The sequence below is a fragment of the Hyalella azteca genome, unplaced genomic scaffold (genome assembly GCF_000764305.2).
Source record: "Hyalella azteca isolate HAZT.00-mixed unplaced genomic scaffold, Hazt_2.0.2 contig7219, whole genome shotgun sequence".
NCBI classification, from domain to species: domain Eukaryota; kingdom Metazoa; phylum Arthropoda; class Malacostraca; order Amphipoda; family Hyalellidae; genus Hyalella; species Hyalella azteca.
The window spans coordinates 201,730-221,039 of record NW_025937347.1 but is presented as its reverse complement, the minus strand read 5'-3'; the positions used below and the strand labels follow the sequence as shown (position 1 = coordinate 221,039).

The 19,310-nt window shown below is 36.4% G+C and overlaps 1 protein-coding gene across 1 annotated transcript in view; it reads right to left on the bottom strand.

The window, feature by feature from the left end:
- Positions 1-16,802: 16,802 nt before the first annotated feature.
- LOC125178111 overlaps positions 16,803-19,310 on the bottom strand; it is a 70,066-nt gene continuing 67,558 nt past the window's right edge. The window contains exon 20 of the mRNA XM_047881157.1: positions 16,803-18,630. Within this exon, the coding sequence (XP_047737113.1) occupies positions 18,353-18,630 (278 nt within the window). The 3' untranslated portion in view covers positions 16,803-18,352. The remainder of the gene's footprint in view (positions 18,631-19,310) is intronic.

Below are 19,310 nucleotides of genomic sequence, written 5' to 3'. Positions count from 1 at the left end.
TTCTCAAGGAGAAAGCAAGGAGGTAGTTTGGCCGCAAGCCCTTGATTCACAAGGAGAAATTAAGGAGGTAGCTTGGCCGCAGACCTTGATTCACAAGGATAAATTAAGGAGGTAGCTTGGCCGCAAGCCCTTGATTCACAAAGAGAAATTAAGGAGGTAGCTTGGCCCCAAGCCCTTGATTCACAGGGAGAAATTAAGGAGGTAGCTTGACCGCAAGCCCTTGATTCACAATGAAAAATTAAGGAGGTAGCTTGTTCGCAAGCCCTTGATTCACACGGAGAAATTAAGGAGGTAACTTGGCCCCAAGCCCTTGATTCACAAGGAGAAATTAAGGAGGTAGCTTCGCCGCAGCCCTTGATTCACAAGAAGAAATTAAGGATGTAACTTGGCCGCAGCCCTTGATTCACAAGAAGAAATTAAGGAGGTAACTTAGCCGCTAGCCCTTGATTCACAAAGAGAAATTAAGGAGGTAACTTGGCCGCAGCCCTTGATTCACAAGGAGAAATTAAGGAGGTAACTTGACCGCAAGCCCTTAATTCACAAGGATAAATTAAGGGGGTAATCCCTTGATTCACGATGCAAGTTACATTATGCAGGTTCAGTCTTTAAATACAAGCAATGATGAAACTACCTGCTAATTAATGCTTTGAAAAACTGTGGGTTATATCTTTAGGCTTTAAAAGCGTTGGAAATGCATTGCGGCTCGGGCTTTAGCAAAGACCGAAATAAAAGATAAATTATGTTTTTTATTAATGTCCTTAAACCATTACTATAAATGATAGTTTTTACACGGGTTCTGCAAATCTGGCTGGAATTCTATGCTAAAATCGTAGAAAAAACGTGGAAGGAAACATAGGTTCTGGGCCAATGAAAGTGCGGATCATTTGCTCTGACCATATTCCCCAGGCGGAGAATGCATGTTATCTAATGATGATATACCCTGTCAAAATTAATTTTCGTGCCGATTAAGGTCGTTTTAGAGGAACTATATTCGGCTTAGGGGTGAATCAGGAGCACCCTGTCAAAATTTTCGTGCCGATTAAGGTCGTTTTAGAGGAACTATATTCGGCTTAGGGGTGAATCAGGAGCAAGTCGGCCACGTAGGGTGTTTTGCTTCTATTTACCAGCCTCTTTTGGAAGTCAATTAATTGCCCGGTAGGCCAAATCTGCGTAATATACTTAAAAATAGCAGCTGGTCAAGCTTCGTCATTTGATATCAACGAAATAAAATCAGCTGAAAGCAGTCAACTATGATGCACCGTTGAAGTTAAATGCCGAAAGATCATAGTATCAGTCGATTGTTGATGAATGCATGAACACACAAAAACTGAATTTATCAACATATGATTGTTGTTAAAAGTTTCACGATCGTTGAAACTGACTGTATTACGCAAGGAGTATTATTAAATGTTTTAGAACCCCGAGACTGCCTTACATTACCTAACGATTATGATTAAATGATTAAGGATCCCAGAAGCCGACTATAATGACTGAGGATTATCGCTAATAGTATAGAGGCCCTTGGAAGTGACTGTTACGCGTGTATATATAAAGATCACAGATCTCTATGTATTCATATATAAAGATCACAGATCTTTATATATGAATATGAATAAAGATCACAGAAGCTAACAAATAATAAAGTTGTCCCAACATGAGTGATATATGGCCAAGGCAGCTGCAGGTGTCTATATGTAGTTACGTCGTCCAATCCTTTTCACTTTCACTTATCAGGTTTACTTTTCCACTGCGTGGATGCTATCCAAAAAAACACTGCATGAGAGCATTTGCAACTGACAAAAAAATAAAGTTATTGTTGAAACCCTCTCGAATTAAAAGTAAAAATCTCTCAAAGCTTTTTGCGATAAGGCCAGTGGACAAACTATATTGGAGTTTGTTCCTGCAACCTGTTGCCTAAACCATAACTTTTGTCACTGGAAATATGAGGAAACATATCAGATCTTGAACATACCCAAAAATAAATCTTAGAGACTTCTTGTCTGTTGAAGAGTGACGAAAAAGTCTTCAGTATCTCCAGATTGAATCCAAAAGATATCTCAACCGAAAACATTCATCGGGCAGCATGTCAAAATCTCGAGCGAGTACCAGCTCCAATATTTGAGCTTTGATCTAATGTACGATTGTTGGCCATAAGCCCTAGATATTGTTTTTAAGATATTGGTTTGAGATATTGTTTTTATCATCATCAAAAACCTCGTGGCATGATATTTGCCAATCTGCAAATTAATCAATTTAATTTTTTAACAAACGCAAGGCTAATTACCTGACACGTAATATAATTTCGTCATTATCGGTTGCACGCTTTTCGTTAGTCTCGTGTTAGGAGCGTAGTCGACGCTCATTAGCTCGATCGAGATTATTATTATCTTTACTTTGCCTCTGTGCTGATCTGGAGTTTAAACCGTATTTCTACCGTCGTTAAATCTTGCTTTCTTTGGCTCAATTTGTGTTTGTGCGAATGAGTTCATTTATTTATTTTTGTTCATTACTATTGCATTTTCTCGCTTCTGTGTTTGTTCGTTTAGATCTTGATTGTACATGATTCACGCCTGTGGTTGAACCTCGTTGGGTTTGCTTAGCCCCGTGGAGATTCTACGCTTAAATTAACTTAACTTCTGTTCTTATAGAGCTTGGCTTTAACTTCGCATGCATGCATACCCTTACTTGACACCTGTAGGTACGAACGAACACGCCTTGTACTATTATCACTTTTTTCCTTCTCATAGTTCTCAATGTAAACTCAGTTTGGCGTTCCCCATGCAGAGGAAACAAATAGGTAGGGTAATTTGATTATTGTTCGGATTTTAGTTGTTCAAAATTTTCTGAAATGACTTGCGTTATACCTTCAGTTAATTGTAGGATAGGTTCTAACTTCTTATCAGCTCGTACCACATAAGAATCCACCCAATCTCCGTAACATGCAACTGGACCATCAAACCTGTCAGTTTGCTTTTTTGTAACCGGCTACTAAGCTTTTTTCTATAACCCGCGATTTAATGGATAGAAAGAGAGAGAGAGAGAGAGAAACATGACTTTCCTTACAGTGATTTATTCATGTTAATTGGAACATTATTTTATTAACTCCTAATCTCTGTAACTGTACTAATGTCATTTATCTCTCATTCAGTGCGAACCACTACCAAGTTTATTATTTCATACTGGATACTGTAACGTCATACTTCTTTTGACGTTACAATAAAGTTTCTTCGCTACATTGACATCTTTTACTTCCAATTGTACCAAAATTCATGTATAGGAAGGCTACCTGGCTCTCTGAACATACCCGATTAAAAAAATTTTTCTGATCGTGTGGGTCGGCCTTAAAAGTGCCTGGAGCGGACGTGTCGCCAGACTCTTTCGTCCCGGCTTTTTATTCTAATAATGTAGCTTGCTTGACAGATATTACGTCGAATTAAGGGATTTTGACTATGAAGATAATATTTCGAGTATGCCTTTTTGTGTTCGCTATATTCAGCTTTGAGCAGAATATAGACGTGAGTAATCCGCCCAACGGGAAAAAAATTAGTAGATCTACAAATTAATTTCGATGAAAACGTACTTGCCAGGGAACAATTTTTCTTGAAACTGTCGTTTAACTTCACAGTGACTTGGCAAATAGATACCTTCACAGCTTGATAATTTAGTTCTATGAATTGAATTCAAAGTATAGGCTAAAAGAAAGAAACTTCAATGTCTAACAAATGCCTTCGATTCTAACGTTACTCAAGAAATTTCGCGCGCGGCCACACCAATTCTTGGGTGCTCGTTCATATTCTTTGGAGGTCCAACTTTGCAGATTGATAAACTTGAAGCAACGAAATGAGGCCGGGCGAACAAATTTTAAATTTTAGGGAGAACGGATGTCAGTTCCGTCGCATCGCTTCCGCATGTCTCGGGAACGTTAAACTAACAGGTTATGCTAAAATAATTAAATTTAAAATTTATAACAATTCATTATTCTTTACGATGTGAATTCAAGCAGCTTTTAATAAATATTTATCAATATTTAATGTTTTTAAAAATCGACAACTTCACTTAATTATTTTATTACAAACGAATTTTATTTAATCAAGTTACTGCAAGGTCGACTCGTCAAAAATCTTATTTAACAATAAATAAAGTTCCTATCAAGAATATTATTAGAAATTAATTTCAACTATCCGTGAAGGCGAATAAAAAACATGACTGATTTTTCAATAACAGAAGGTCAAAAGTGTAATGTAAGCTGCGTGGATCTTTTAATCAAATCTTCAAGCTGTATTTCAGTGACAGCAGATTTTAGGCTTGATATTTCATGGAAATTAACTTTAGATTAAAAAAAATATTTAATTACTTCCTAATTGCAAATATTTGTATATAACTCGTATATAAACGTATCATCACACGCGAGTCGCTCATGTCGACTCGCACATAAATATTCCGTTACAAAAGTGTAAGGATTTTTTAGTATAGTTCTGTTTAGAATTTTCTCCAAAATATACACTCTAATATAGTCAAAATGCACACTGGTCGGCATTATAGCCAAAACGTTATAGCGATTTTAGCCTCAGACTCACTATTTGACAATCAAAATTATATTGCATATGGTGATCATAATCATTTCATTGCGTCATTCGTTTACTGAGTGCTCGATTGCACATTCTCTCCCCCTGCACTACATATAAATGTTCCAGAAAATTATGAAGCTAAGCACACTATTTCTAAAGACCTCAGGTGTATTTTCTATTTACCGTGTCAGAGGCAGAACTGAGCGAGCGTCTGCGATAAGGGAGCCCTCGCATTCAGATGTCAATGTCAGAAAAAAAAGCATAGAAATGAAAGTTATTTTCTCGAGATAAGAGAAGAACGTTGAGAGTACTCGGTTGGGCCTGAATATTTTTCTTTCTTTGTCGAAATAACTTTCACGCAACTACTTGCCTCTATGAATCTAGCAAGGTTTCATGTACTTGTATAATTTCTGAAATCTGATACAATACATACTACTTTTTTGAGCACTACATATATGATTTTCTTTTACATTGAGTAATCTTGAAATTCATGATACAGTTGTAGGTTTTCAGGGCATAAGCTTCGACGTGAATATGGAAATTGTTTGTGTATGGTCGAAATGAAATGCTCTGTTCGTCCAGATTATTTACAAGAACGTAGAGATTGAACACTTTATGACGGTCAATGATTGTTCTCTTTTTCTGAGGCAAGTTCCTGCAAATAGAAAAATTATAATTTTTGAGCGTTGGCAAGTCATGTACGCAATTTTGCAGCCATATTAGTAGTAATTAAATTAGATCAGTACTCGCTGATATGAGTGACAGAGAGCGCATTTTCTCGTCCGTCCGTGACGTGAAGTCACGGACGGACGGGTATGACGAGCACAAAAGCGCCTTTTTTACATAAATGAGAAAATGCGCTAAAAAGAAAACAAACTGCCAAATTTATCCAATTACTACAAACCTAGATGAGCTGTCGTAATTAATGCTAACCCATGATCGGAAATATTATGGGCGAACTGACTGAGATTATATGTCATTTAACGGTGTTCAGGAAATAGAGCTCACTAGCATCATGGTTTTTAATAATGTAATTCATAAAATAATGCAACGGTCTAACAAAACACGTTTCAGTGACCAGGCAGGGAGCAATCCTTGCCTCCTACCTGGGTTTATTAACTCTGCGAACCACATAAGACTTCTCATTTTAATAACATCAATTTTAATGAAAATAACGTATAGTCAAGTTCCTCAGAACAAGCTCAAAAGATGACAGAAGGCATGGATGTTATTTATTTAAGTGCATAATTTTCTGTAAAGAACCTAAAAGAAATTTACACAGCAGCGGGTGTATAACTCTGCCCGGACAATAAATCTTGTCAAAATATTATGAACATGCAGCTGCATGTAAAAAATTTTCAATGGCAATTTGAAATAAAGAAATGTAGACACATGGGCTGAAATATTGACATAATTGAACGAGGCACGTGTGGCACAGCAGGCATACGGAACATTGAACATATGAACTATGCCTTTTAAGATAGAAATTAAATCGATGTACGTGGTGTCGTAAGTGTATTGGATAATAACTAAAATGGAAAAAAATCATTATTAAAAGTTAATAAACATATTTAGTCAAAATTAGGTACAAACTATATATGAAGTGGATGAATCAGATTATTCGGTGGAATTGAAATAAAATGTAATTGAATTGAAAATATTCAGTTACTCGTTAAATTCTGTCCTGCTCAGTGAAATTGTTGTGTTTTATAAGTAGAATGTTAAATGTTGTGGAATCAAGATTACGAACGAGGTTCCTAGTGCGCACAACGTAGCATGCAAATATAATTCAGAAACAATTTACATTATAAATTCCATATCGTCTCAGCCATAGTTTTAAGCACGTTTTTTAAGCGAAGTTTGCAATGTTGGTATTATGAAGCAATAGCACTCGAGGTATTATAATATTGATGAAGATGAAGAAAATCTGTTCCAGCACAAACTCAATGTTATTGGAAATGGAATAAAAACATTGAAATTTTCTGTAAGTGAGGTGGAGCAATTTTTTCCATGCGGTAAAAATTGTAAATTATACAGAGAAAGCGTGGATTGTTTTAGCAAATTAATAGATCATCATTAACTTGCTCAAATAATTTCTGGATATTAAACGCAGAAAATGGCGCAAACTGCTACAGACACATTATACAATGTATAGTATTATTAAACTGACAGATCAACAGTAAAAATTTTATCAAATTTGAAAGATTCAGTCGTGAAATGTATACATCGAAGAAAAATATGGGTTCTAATTTGGTTTGCGTCTCACAGGTAACATTATTAAAAAATAAATGGAACTGAAGAACGCCTCGTACCGAGGGTCGTATCTCCACTCTTCGAGGGCAGCCGAGAGAAAGAAGGACTTCTTTATTCATCGTAAAGGAATATTTTATACGCAGGCAATATCCATCAACTATTAATACGGCTACAAAGGCAGCGTTCAAAGCGCCATGACGAACAGAATGCGTCTGGAACGACTTCTCTCGCCAACATCTGCTTAATGAAGTCTGTGCCAATGTGGCCCCGCTTCTGGCATGACCGCGTCCAGACGTTGCGTGTTTCATTTGCGTGTTTCATTTGTGTTTCACAGCAGGAATATTTATGCATGTGGATACTTTTCAGAACAACCATCGTATACGAAGAAGAAATCGAGGTGAGAATTTTATTGGATATGATTGTTTTCTTCTGACTTATTACCAAACATGCACAAAATCCAACTGGCCATGTATGGGGCGCGTGATCCGATCTTTTTAATTAAAACGTTGAAAATATGTTGATATGTAAGTTTATTATGAAAATTGAAGAAGCCTTCATTTCTGGAACATCATACACGCCTTGGAATTCGAAGTTCAATTCTTACAAAATTAGCGTCACCTCTTTTATCTCCATTTCATAATTGAGTAAATGGCACTGATGACATCAATTTGAAAGTTGAAGATATATCTCGAATCTTTCGTTATGTTGAAGTCGAATTACAGGTTGAAATTCATTTTTGTCATTCATCTTTGACTCACTCGTTAGATCATAACGTTCAACTCATGTCGATATTACTGTGAGTACTGAAAATAGCATAATAATCCACGGAAATTTTATTTAAATGTTGAAGCTATTAATTATGACTCCGTCTATACCAACGCTTGTTAGCTTCACAAAATATTCGTAACTGAGGGATGTTATTTCCATGTTCGGGATAACGTGCATGGTTATCGCGTTCCCTGCCACCGTGGGCTGTGTGCCAACACATTACATTGCAAACGAGTCATCCATAGTAGTAGAGTGAGAACAACTTGACGAGTGTCGGAGTGTTGGACTAAAAAAATAATGAATATGGGAGATTAAACTGCCTTAACCCGCGATGATTTACTCCCAAAACACTCTATAATATCAGTGAAAATAATAAAATATCAGTGAAAAACCGGAGAAATAAATTCCTCCCAAGTTTTTAGCGCATTTTCTCATTTATGGAAAAAATGCACTATTGTGCTCGCCATGTCCGTCTGTCCGTTCGTCTGTCTGTCTGTCCGTCTGTCTGTCCGTCCGTGACTTCACGTTTTCGTCGACGAGAAAATGCGCTCTCTGTCACTCACTGCAGTAAGTACTGAGTTGTATTTTTTATCAAAGTACTTGAAAAAACCTCTGTTAATAGAACGTGGCGATCAAAATCGTTCACATTGTGATCAATGTAATTTATCGCTCGCTATTAAGCACGTAGTCGATTTTTTCTAACAGGTAAACTATATGTTCAAAATCAAGATGAGACATTGAATCGTTCATTTCATAAATTATGAATCGCTTCATAAAAACTGCACAAAATTTGCGTTACTTTTCCCAAAAAAGTTTGGGAAAAGCTTTGAAAAGTATGTTGGGCCTTGTCATCAGGTAACCATCTCTATTCGTATGTTTTTTTTCTTTAATTACATAAAAATAATTACTGTTTTTGCTGACATTATCCTGCTGTAACTCACAAGCTATATTGTTGTGATTATGTTGTGGCAGTCATCATCTGTGTAGGTAAGTGTTGTTGTTGTCGTTGATGTGAACTTAATCACCTCAAATAACAAGTATTACTTCACACGAAAATCTAACGATTCAGAATTACTTTTTTATTCTGCATTCCAAAATGTTCAATCCGCAATAGGTAATTGCCACAAACGAAGGACTATACTGTTCGTACACCCAGAGTATCGATGAGCTCTGACTTCTAGCCAGCAGCTTGTAAAATAATTAGTTATCCCTACAGGGCGTCTCAACAGAAAACTAGCTGAAGAAAATTCCAATTGTTTCCAGCTAGTCCAATCCAATTGTTTATTCCAATAATAAATGTTGATAAATCAGTGTTTATGTTTATCTGTTATTTATTTTTATTAGGGCAGTTACTGAAACGTATGGATTTTTAAGATCATCATAACGTCACTCCTGAGCAGACAATAGGACAAATTTGTGAATGTTTCGGAAGAGTGTGGAAAGACATGATGCGCTGTGAGTTGACACTTTACAATAAACAAAGGGCAGGAAGCATACATATATCGCTATTGACGCATCTATGCCAACTTCTCTACGATTTGTGTGTTCATGAGGCCAATAACTACAATAACGTTTATCTGGAGATTAATTATCCACACTGAGAATGCTGCAAATTGATTAATATTGATTGATTAATACAAGATAATGATTCGATTTGACCTTATTTTACGACTTCAAATTCGTCGCTTCGTTAATGCATGTTGCTTCCCGATGGAAAATCCTGGAATTTCTATACTTAAGATAAATTATATTTTACAGCGATTCCTTGACATTCTCTACTATTATAACGCCTCGAAGTTTTAATTTATTCCAGAACAACACTCCGACCTGAAATTAAAAAAACTCATCAATTTCGCAAAGCGGCGGTAACAAGAGAGTTTTATCAGTAAAATATTTTCAGAACAATTTTTTTTCAAACATATTTACGGAAATGTCGGGCCAGTGATATAAATACTGATCGTCACCTGCTATTCTTTTTCACTAGAACTGAGGTTCTATCATTTCTATTATTTAGTTTTGATGTTCAATTAAATGCAGAAATTTTTATATATTGCAAAAATCGAAATCTTTATTTTATCTAAAGGAAACAAATTGCATCAATTTAAAGATGTCTCTACAAACAGCACGAATGTGGTATAATTTTACGACAACATATTGTCCTTCATTATTTGTGTGATTCGAGATTGATACAAAAGAAGTGTATGGATGTATTCACAATAAGATTAGGAACAACGTTCAAAAACTTTGTCTATGATGCAATTCGCTGGATTCCATGCAATCAGTCGATCAAGCTGCAAAAATCTCATGAAATTAAGTTCCTTAAACAATAATTTATGTATCTGTCCTATCTACAAATTGTGCTAAAAAGTTAATGAAAATCCATTACAGAGAACTTTTTTTTTAATTCAATCGATTTCACACATGTCTTGTTAATATGCGGAAGAAAGTAATTGAGATTTGGCCTACTTCATATAGCAAAGTCGTAGTAATTCTGGGGATCATTTTTATAAAAGACAGTTGTACCTACGGCCAATCGTTCTAATGAAATCTGCCACTTACAATTGCTTTCGAAAGAACTTAGATTAGCTTCAACAAGTTTGATTTTTTGTGAGATAATTTTGTTCTGTGTCTAAATGGAATATCATATTCACGTGCCACAATAGAATTTTGCTGCTTATTTTTTCCATAGTGGAAGTTAGTTAATAAACCCAAGCAGCACTTAATTCAAACTGAAAAAATTGTTTGATTTAAAAATTTATTAATAGTTGCTTCATCACGACCACTGGAAAACAGGTCCGTGCAATCAAGAAAAGGCAACTTTTCTCTTCCTAATTGTCATCGAAAATCTTCTCAAGTCAGAACTCAATGCAAAATTGCATTCATCTCTCAACTTTGAGACATTAATAAGAAGGATCCGGAAGTTACCTTCCTAACTCTGAACTTGTCGAAAAAATCCCCAGAATAATTGGTTCGTGAGCGTCGCTTTTTTTTCTGGGACTTGTCTCGACAATTTCATCTCCACTTCTTAATGAATTTTTTGTGTCAGAGTTAAATTTAAAAACGTAAAAACTTGAAACTTTAGAACATGCAAAAAATTCAACAAATTTCGGAGCATGGTAACTCCAAGGAATTTCTTATTCTGGAAAGAACTTAAAATCGTATTCATATTTCGTAAAAATGTGGACAAGAAAGAACTCAATCGCCATGTTTAACTATGCATCGTTTCACATTGCATACGTCAAAGTGTTTGCTCATTTTTAGATAATAATTGAGGAAATGTATCTGCAGTAAATTGGCATGAAGTTCCGCCCGTAAATTTATTCCAAAGTCAGGAAGTGAGAGAGAGCAAAAATATACCGAAGATAAGTGCATTGATTCAGTAAACATGGCCGCCGAAGTTTGTGTTAGTAAGCCTACCGGAGAAAGTCTTGAATGCAACGAACAAAATTTCGACAGTAGGCTCGAGGATGTAACTAATGCAGCCTGTTCATCCCTTGATATATTCACTACTTTAAGAATACCAACCTGCAAGACGAGTACATATTAGGACATTATATACATCATTCATGTGTAGAAAATGAGTATAGAAGAGTGGTGGTTCGAGAGCAGATTGTTCCAGAGTGGGAAGTGAACCGAATTAGGCATATTTTGAGGTTTTTACTCATGCGTTGCTACCCGCTACTCCCTCACATGTTGCACGACATAGTACCCCACCCAATTCCCCTTCCCGCCCACCCCAATCTCTGACAACTACTTTGCTCTATCCTCTCCCATTTAAATGTCTCGGGTAAGAGGCATTTAACGGGTAAGAAACGCATTTGCTGGAGATTTCTTCAGGGCAAATCCTATTGGAAGAATAAAGGAATGAACTGTAATTATTCTCACCCTAAGATTTGTCACAAATTTTCAACATTTGGAAGCAAAAGCTCGCTGCTGTCAGAACGGTATGAGCAGGGTGGCCCAGTGGTTACAATTCAGAGTACCAGGATTGGCGCAGAGAGGTGCGGGTTCGATCCCAGCTCTGTGCGCCAGTTTCTGGTCAGAATCGGCAAGGAGGCCGGGCGGTTAAGCAAAGAAAATTTGAAGTTGTGAGTTCAAGCCCGCAACATGCTTTGGATGTTTTGCAATGTTAAGAATTGGCGACAGACCTACGGCCTAATCAACGCTGATACCGCTATATTATTATTAAAAGAAAACGTGGATGCAACAATCGGAAAACTGCCAATACTATGCCGGAATACTATAAAAATACTGTCTTCCCAAGCCGGCATACTATAAAAAATGTAGCTTTCAAACGTCGGTTCTATTGATCGTCTGCTTCATCACATTACGATCCCAAGATGCGCGATTATCGGAGGCGGCGATCCATCGTGGCCTGGTACTGCTACGTCCGAAACAAATGCTAAGGATACTCGTCGCCGCTGCCTGCGCAGCGACTGCGCCTCGTCTCACACACCACCGCAGCCCGCGCAGCTACTGCGCCGCGTCTCACACACCACCGCAGCCCGCGCAGCTACTGCGCCTCGTCTCACACACCACCGCAGCCCGCGCAGCTGCCGCGTCTCACACACCACCGCAGCCCGCGCAGCGACTGTGCCGTGTCTCACACACCACCGCAGCCAGCGCAGCGACTGCGCCGCGTCTCACACACCACCGCAGCCCGCGCAGCGACTGCGCCGCGTCTCACACACCACCGTTCCCAGAGAAATAAAATGGCTTTCGCCCCTTTGCTTCACGGTCTCTCGCAAGTCGTGGAAAAATGACAACTTTTTTGCTATCTGAGATTGGAATTTTCGAGAGCCCCGTCATGGGTTCTTGAGGACCACTTGACCAGCTGCTGTCAGAACTGTTATTGCTGGGACTTTTGTCAGCCCATGCGGTGTGCACTAGCAAACTTTATCAAGCACCCTTCAGCTCCACTACTTCATTAAATGTGATTTACCATAACATTTCGTTGGATAATCCATCATATTAATATGCTCGTCCTAATCTTCTAACAAATATTAATTAAGTCTTTTCGTGGTTGTTCATGGAGGTTAATGTTGGCCCATGACTTGGAAACTTGGGGAAGTTTACATTCCTCATAAATTTATACATAATAATATGCACACTTTACTGTATACTTTAAAATTAAAGACTGCTTAGGTATATTGTAATTTAACAACCTGAACCATGCACAGATGACAGGTTAGTTTTCCTCTTTATCTCAAGTACTTATAATAAACAACGTGCAAAGGAACATGAATAGAATGTTGCTACACAACAACTAATAAATAAGTGTTTACGTTTTACAACACCGTCTCAAGTTATCAAGTGAAGTATATATTTATATAATTTTATCAACCCAGACTACATACAAAATGTACATATCAGCCGAATTTTAGATTGAAAATGATTCATTTTTGAAATCAATTGAGATTTATCATCGAGCTGTGTCTCAGAAATTTTTGAAAGGGTTTATCAAAATGAAATTATATATTATAATGCTATACTGCTCTACAATGTGATGAAACTTCCAATTTCCACGTGGATCCTGTAACAAAAACCTCATACCATGGAGCAGCGAGCTCAGTTTGAATGCTTTTTGGTCATCAATTGCTTGGGAGCGGCAATAAAGCAGCGCCCAAGTGAGCATTAGCATGCAAACGGGACAAGCTTCATGTGGCGCACGAGATGAGGGCCATTAAAAGCTCCCAACTTACTTCTTCTGATCAATGCCTTTCATGAACACGATATTCACTGCGGCATATGAACTATCAATTGAGGTTCCTTTGGTGATTGTTATCTCCCAACTTACTTCTTCTGATCAATGCCTTTCATGAACACGATATTCACTGCGGCATATGAACTATCAATTGAGGTTCCTTTCGTGATTGTTATCGGAAAACGTGCTACTGAATTAGATGTAAGAATTTAAACTGAAATTATGGCGATTGTTTCGGTTATCAAGACAAAATTTAGATATAAGTTTGCTAACTTTAATTATAAATTCTCAAAGATAAGTCGGTGCAAACGCACGTGTACTTTCATTCAGACGGAATTATTAACCGGACAACATTACATCAATAATGCACAATAATTGGCCCAATAATGTGCTAAATCGTCTCTTATCAAGGTCGTTCTATAACAAGCTGTATATGAAGACTTGTTTCATCACATGCTCTTCCGTTGCATGGTTATTAGTGTTGAAAAACATGTTTTCGTCGGAGGGGACTTGTCGATTTGCCTAAAGGTACTTGGACAGCATAACGCTATTAATAATATTAAAATATGAATTTAAAAGAATATTGAATATGGCGAGAAAATAAACTTCAGTCAATGACAAGAAGAAGGCTGGATGACGATTGATGACGTAAACTACTAATCAACGTGACGAAATAAGACGACAGGCTGTTATGAACCACAGGCTACGATGTAACACTCATCATGCATGTAATTATTAATAAAAAAACAAGTATTTTGTCCTGGAGTTCATACAACATGAGCATTTTCAAATTAATTTCATTAATAAACCAACGAAGTAATGAGAGAATAATTTACTTTCATTTAACTGTCATCGTCAACGAGCATGGAAAAATCAATAAAATTAATTGGAAATAAATTTGGACTATTTTGGGGCAACACAACTTTAAAATAAACCAAACGAAGAACTTTCCAACGATCCTCTTTGTAATTCAAAGTATTGGAAATATGACTCCTGCTTCTGAACTTTCCTTAAATTTCGCTTTCGTCCGGATAATTATGATTATTTTCCAACATACTCTGATAATCTCTCAATATATTTTTTAGGATTTGGTCTCCTTTTCCAGATTGTGTTTTCAGTGCATTTTCCTATCAATAATTTAATGCAAAGTTTTTGACTTTGATCTATGGGCTTTACTATCTATGGTATTTCTTATTGCAACTAATTTCAACACTCTGCAACATTTCCCAATTTGTTTCAACAAAGCGATTCAAATTCCCACAATTTCCTTTAAAATAATTCAATGTGTTGAAAATGTTCTATAATGCGATGAACTTTCAATAGTTTTATGGTGGACAATCATCACTTTTTCTCGCTTACCTACTAATTTTTAAATTCATGAAATATCCGCTGAATTTTTCCAGCACAAACTGCTTTTAAAAGTTCGTGACTCCATGAAACTTCTTGCGTGCCTGAGGTGTCTCAACGAAGGACGCAAGGTCTCAACGAAGGTGTCTCAAGGACGAAGGTGTCTCAAGTAGGACGCATTTCAGCGTGAGTGAAGACTCTTGTTTGCTTCGTGCCTCAGCGAACGGCTATCGACAAAATGGAGTGTGATCAGGAACGGCTATCGATTTCTGTTAATGGAATTGCATACATTTCCAGATTTGTATCAGAATCATTATGGTTCAGCGTGTCGAGGCTATTGGTTGGAAATTTACGATGGATTTTTCAATGGATCAAATGCTGAGATAGCATCTCAAATTGCTCATGCTCATTTCATAACAGTTAGCAAGCATTATCGATGAAGTGAATAATTCGGAAGCAAGTACAAGATGAAGCTTCTTTTTCTTACTCTTAAGCAACACTTGTACCCTTCCTTTTGCCTTTTTTTTCTGCCACATTCATGCGAATAATAAAAATCAGCGCTTCATTAAGAAACCGTTTTACATACAACAGCCTGTGTTTCTCGTGCGTCATTACCGTTGAGTCACATTAAGTTTTGAAGTTTCTCAATTGATACTCAATTTGTAAATTTTGAGCATTAATATTGATGCTACGGTGTTTTCTACTCTACGATGCATAAACCTAAATATTTCACTATAGAGGAATTGTTCCTTTGCAAGCACATCCACTTTTCCGAATTGCAGCACATCCACTTTTTTATACCGTACAGTCTTATTGGAATTGATGTATAGTATTTGCATGGTTGCAGTTCAGCTTATATTGATGCTGTTGCGGTCAGCTCCGGCACACGAAACTTGGTCCTCTGAGGAGAGCTAGTCAACTGTTTGGGGTCGAGTGCAATCACTAAAGTTGCTCACTAAACAAACACTTCTGGACGAGCTTTCGGTTTGTGCCCGAAGTCCCGACGAAACTGGACTCATTTAAGCCGGTGCTTGTAACGAAGGCGCCTGTCGGGAAACTGGCAAATTGCAACCGAGAAATTCGTCTAAACTAGAAAATTTATCAGGGAGTCCCAAGCTAAAGTTTTATCTACGTTGAGTTTAATTGAAATCGCGCCTGCAGTACTTTCTCTCACGAGATATTCTTCCTAGATATTTCTGCAGATAATAAAACAGTTTTTTTCAGGAATATGCACATTCACTTTAAAGAAAATACATTACTCATTGAAGAAACGCTAATACAGTTTTAGACCGGTTAAAAGAATCCAATCTAAAGTTTGAATTTACATCAGAGTTAATTTGGAATCTCACTCTACGTGTTTGGACTGAAAGTCTTTCGCCCGATTCAATTGAAATATGCAATCAGTGACTTCGAAAAATATAACTAAGAATTTTTCGGATTTGACTTCAGAAAAATATTTTCATTTTAAATGTTCTGCATTTCAAATATAAGTTCTTGAGCTCTTTATTTAAGGCTTAGATTGACACTAACTAACTTGATTGATCCGAGTGCTTCAGTTATTGTATAATGAACTCAGAATGGAACGAAATATATTTCACTATACAAATTTATTTGCTGGACTCATTATCGGTTATTACTAAGAAAAAATATAATTATAAATCGATCAGGTTATTATATCTTAGCAATTGATGAAATTAATTTTTTATGAGCATTAATTATGCCTGGGAATAAACTCTCATAAACACGAAATTCATTGTCATATAAATCATTAGACTATGAATATGTCACATATGAATGAAACTGTACGCATTCAGTTAAAAAAAATTATTTCTTGAACGAGGTTATTTTTCATGTTGGGTTTCGAGAAATCAAGCGGCAAGCAATAATCATGTTCCTATACCCCGATTAGAGGACTTAACGCAATTAAATATATTCTATGGTCATATTATTTTACTCATAAAAAGGATAATGATGTTGTTGACATAGTTAACAATTGCAATGTTTATTAGTTGTAAGCTTTTCTTATGATCATTTATCATTGTTTTTAATTTGTTTCTAATAAGATAAAACGACTCAATGGAGCATATGCAGAGGATAAGAGAAGTATACGGGATATTCACGTAATATTTAACTCACTATTCGAAATCCGATTCATCGCCATGAGTGGTCATGGATATTCAATGCAAATATTTATTTAAGAAATGTAACATGAAATAATACTTCAGAATACTTGAAGATGTGATAGGAAGAGTTTGCAGACAAGTTTCGTAGTGAGCACCGTTAGAGCACGGCATGTAGGCGAGTGGCAAGAAGCTTTCTATCTCAGCGGCACGTCAATTTCCAAGTTTGAGCCTCCGATATTGAAGCCCGACTGGAATTTCGTGCGTTGAAGTCGTCGTTGGAACAATGATAGCGATTCTGTGGAGGGCAAGAGTTTCTGCCAGCCAAGAGGGAGCAATGAACGGCGTCTTGAAAAATGATCCAAACTTTGTGTAATTCCAAACTCTTCTCTCCGATATTTCCATGAAACTTCATCGGTCTTCCATACCTTCTTACTTGCCAGCCGTTGGAAAAAATCGACGCTTCTTCTCAAGAAAAGTTTTCAAAAACTGCGATAAGATTCTCGTTGCGCTGTGTCGATGTGAGTATGAAAGAAGTAAATGAAATTTTAAGTGTATTACTGATACTAGGGTGTTGATTCATAGCAAGTAAGAGTTTTACGGTACATTTAACTCAATGTTATAGGCTGAAATTAGTGCGAAATCTTTGTGCAAGTAATAATAGATTAATTATTTCAGCGTCAACGTTGAGAATCAGTTTATATTCACAAAGAGTCATTGTTCAAATTGAAAATCATCCCAAGAGACGCTGATCAATAATTTTTTCTCGATTGTAAAAATATTTTCGGTAGAAAAAAGTTACCATGAGCCAAGTTTTACTCGCGTTGAAAAGAAGCAATTTTTAATGTCGATCATTTATTAAGTTAAGGCAATTTAAATTTGGAACTTGTGACCAAATTCGTTCACAAAATGCAAAAAAAAACATTACAAAATTATTGTTATCATGAAAACAGGTAGAAATGTCAAGGTTTTTGTAACTCATAAAAAAGAATCTCAGAATTCCTTAGGAAAGAAATTAATCTATATTCGAGTTGAACTCTACGCAACATAATATAAAATTATTTAAATTATGTCTTGACATTGGCGCCATTTGAACCGCTCAACAAGGTTGAATCCATTATTAATTAATTGGTACGTCTAAATCTTTAACTCCCGCCTGAAATACTTTTAAGTTTTTTAAATAAAATAAAATGTTCCAAGTTTCATTTAATTGTCTGTTATTCTGGATTCAGTCGCAATGTGGACAGTCAATGAAAGATACTATGGAAGTTCACTTTACCTGGAATATAATATATACTATAATATACATCCTTACATTCCATACATCCTTCCTTACATTCGATTATGCCGAAAATTGTCACTAAAATCATGAGTGATGTCGAGGATCGTGATTTTTAAAACGAAGGTTCAACTATATAATAACAAAGTCGCAGTAGTTTGTATATTTTGACCTCAATCATAACCATGCATATAAAACATAAGTCCTTTACAAAAACCTCTTTGAAGCTTCAACATCGCAGATTATTCAGCATTTTTATCTTTGAAAGTTTCTAGCCTCACGGCCTTTTTTATTCGAACCACGAACGAATAATCTAGGAAGTTAACGAAATTTCTTTCTGATCCTTCTCTGCATAATTAGGAGTTTTCCCCACATCACGTTCTTCATTTGAACTTTTCAAAGTTTCCAGATCGTTAACTGTTCCATGATCAAGGGTGATATTTCCATTGAGTTTTTTCAGCTTGATTTCCTTCTCCTTGAGCAGGTTTTGCCTGAGTGACGTGAACTGAGGCAGCAGTGATGGACAGAAGGCCAAGTGTGGCCTTGCTTCCTCAAGAGTGGCCAAGGCCTGCGCTGTGTCGCCGCTGTCCGCTGAAATGAACGGTTAACTATATTCATTACCATTTTCTTATCGTATGACAAAGACAATAATTCCTTTATATTTATTATACAATTTGAATGGGTATATAACCATCATACATGAATGGTTATGTAATTTGTTTTACAACAATAAGCATGTGAAATAAGTTTTACAACATTAATAAACTTGTGTTCATGTTCTGGGATTCAAAGACCGGCTCATAGAAAAGATGTAATATAATGCGATGCACTATTTTTATGAAATATTATGAAAATTTCATCTGGTAGCAGAAACCCGCACCTTATGAATGGTAATCGAATAATGATCATTCTGAAATGAATGATGTTGATCCGGTGATCAATTATCTGATATGTCATAAGTTTTTTCTTCTAATTATTTACGAAACACGATTTAAATTGAGTCACAATTCAAAAATTTAACGACCATTTTGAATTTTTGATATTTTCGAAATCATAGTTGAGAAACGATAAAATTTTTTGGTGGGTAATATTTATACACAAAGATGACGGATACAGAGAAGGAGGAAATTATCCCTGATGAAATATTTACAATCGAATGAACTTGCATCTGTGGATTTTATCCCGAATATATTTCGTTATCATTGGATATTTATCGTACACTTCCATACTCAATTCTTTTTTCGATTCAACATCTAAAACGCGGCTCGTAG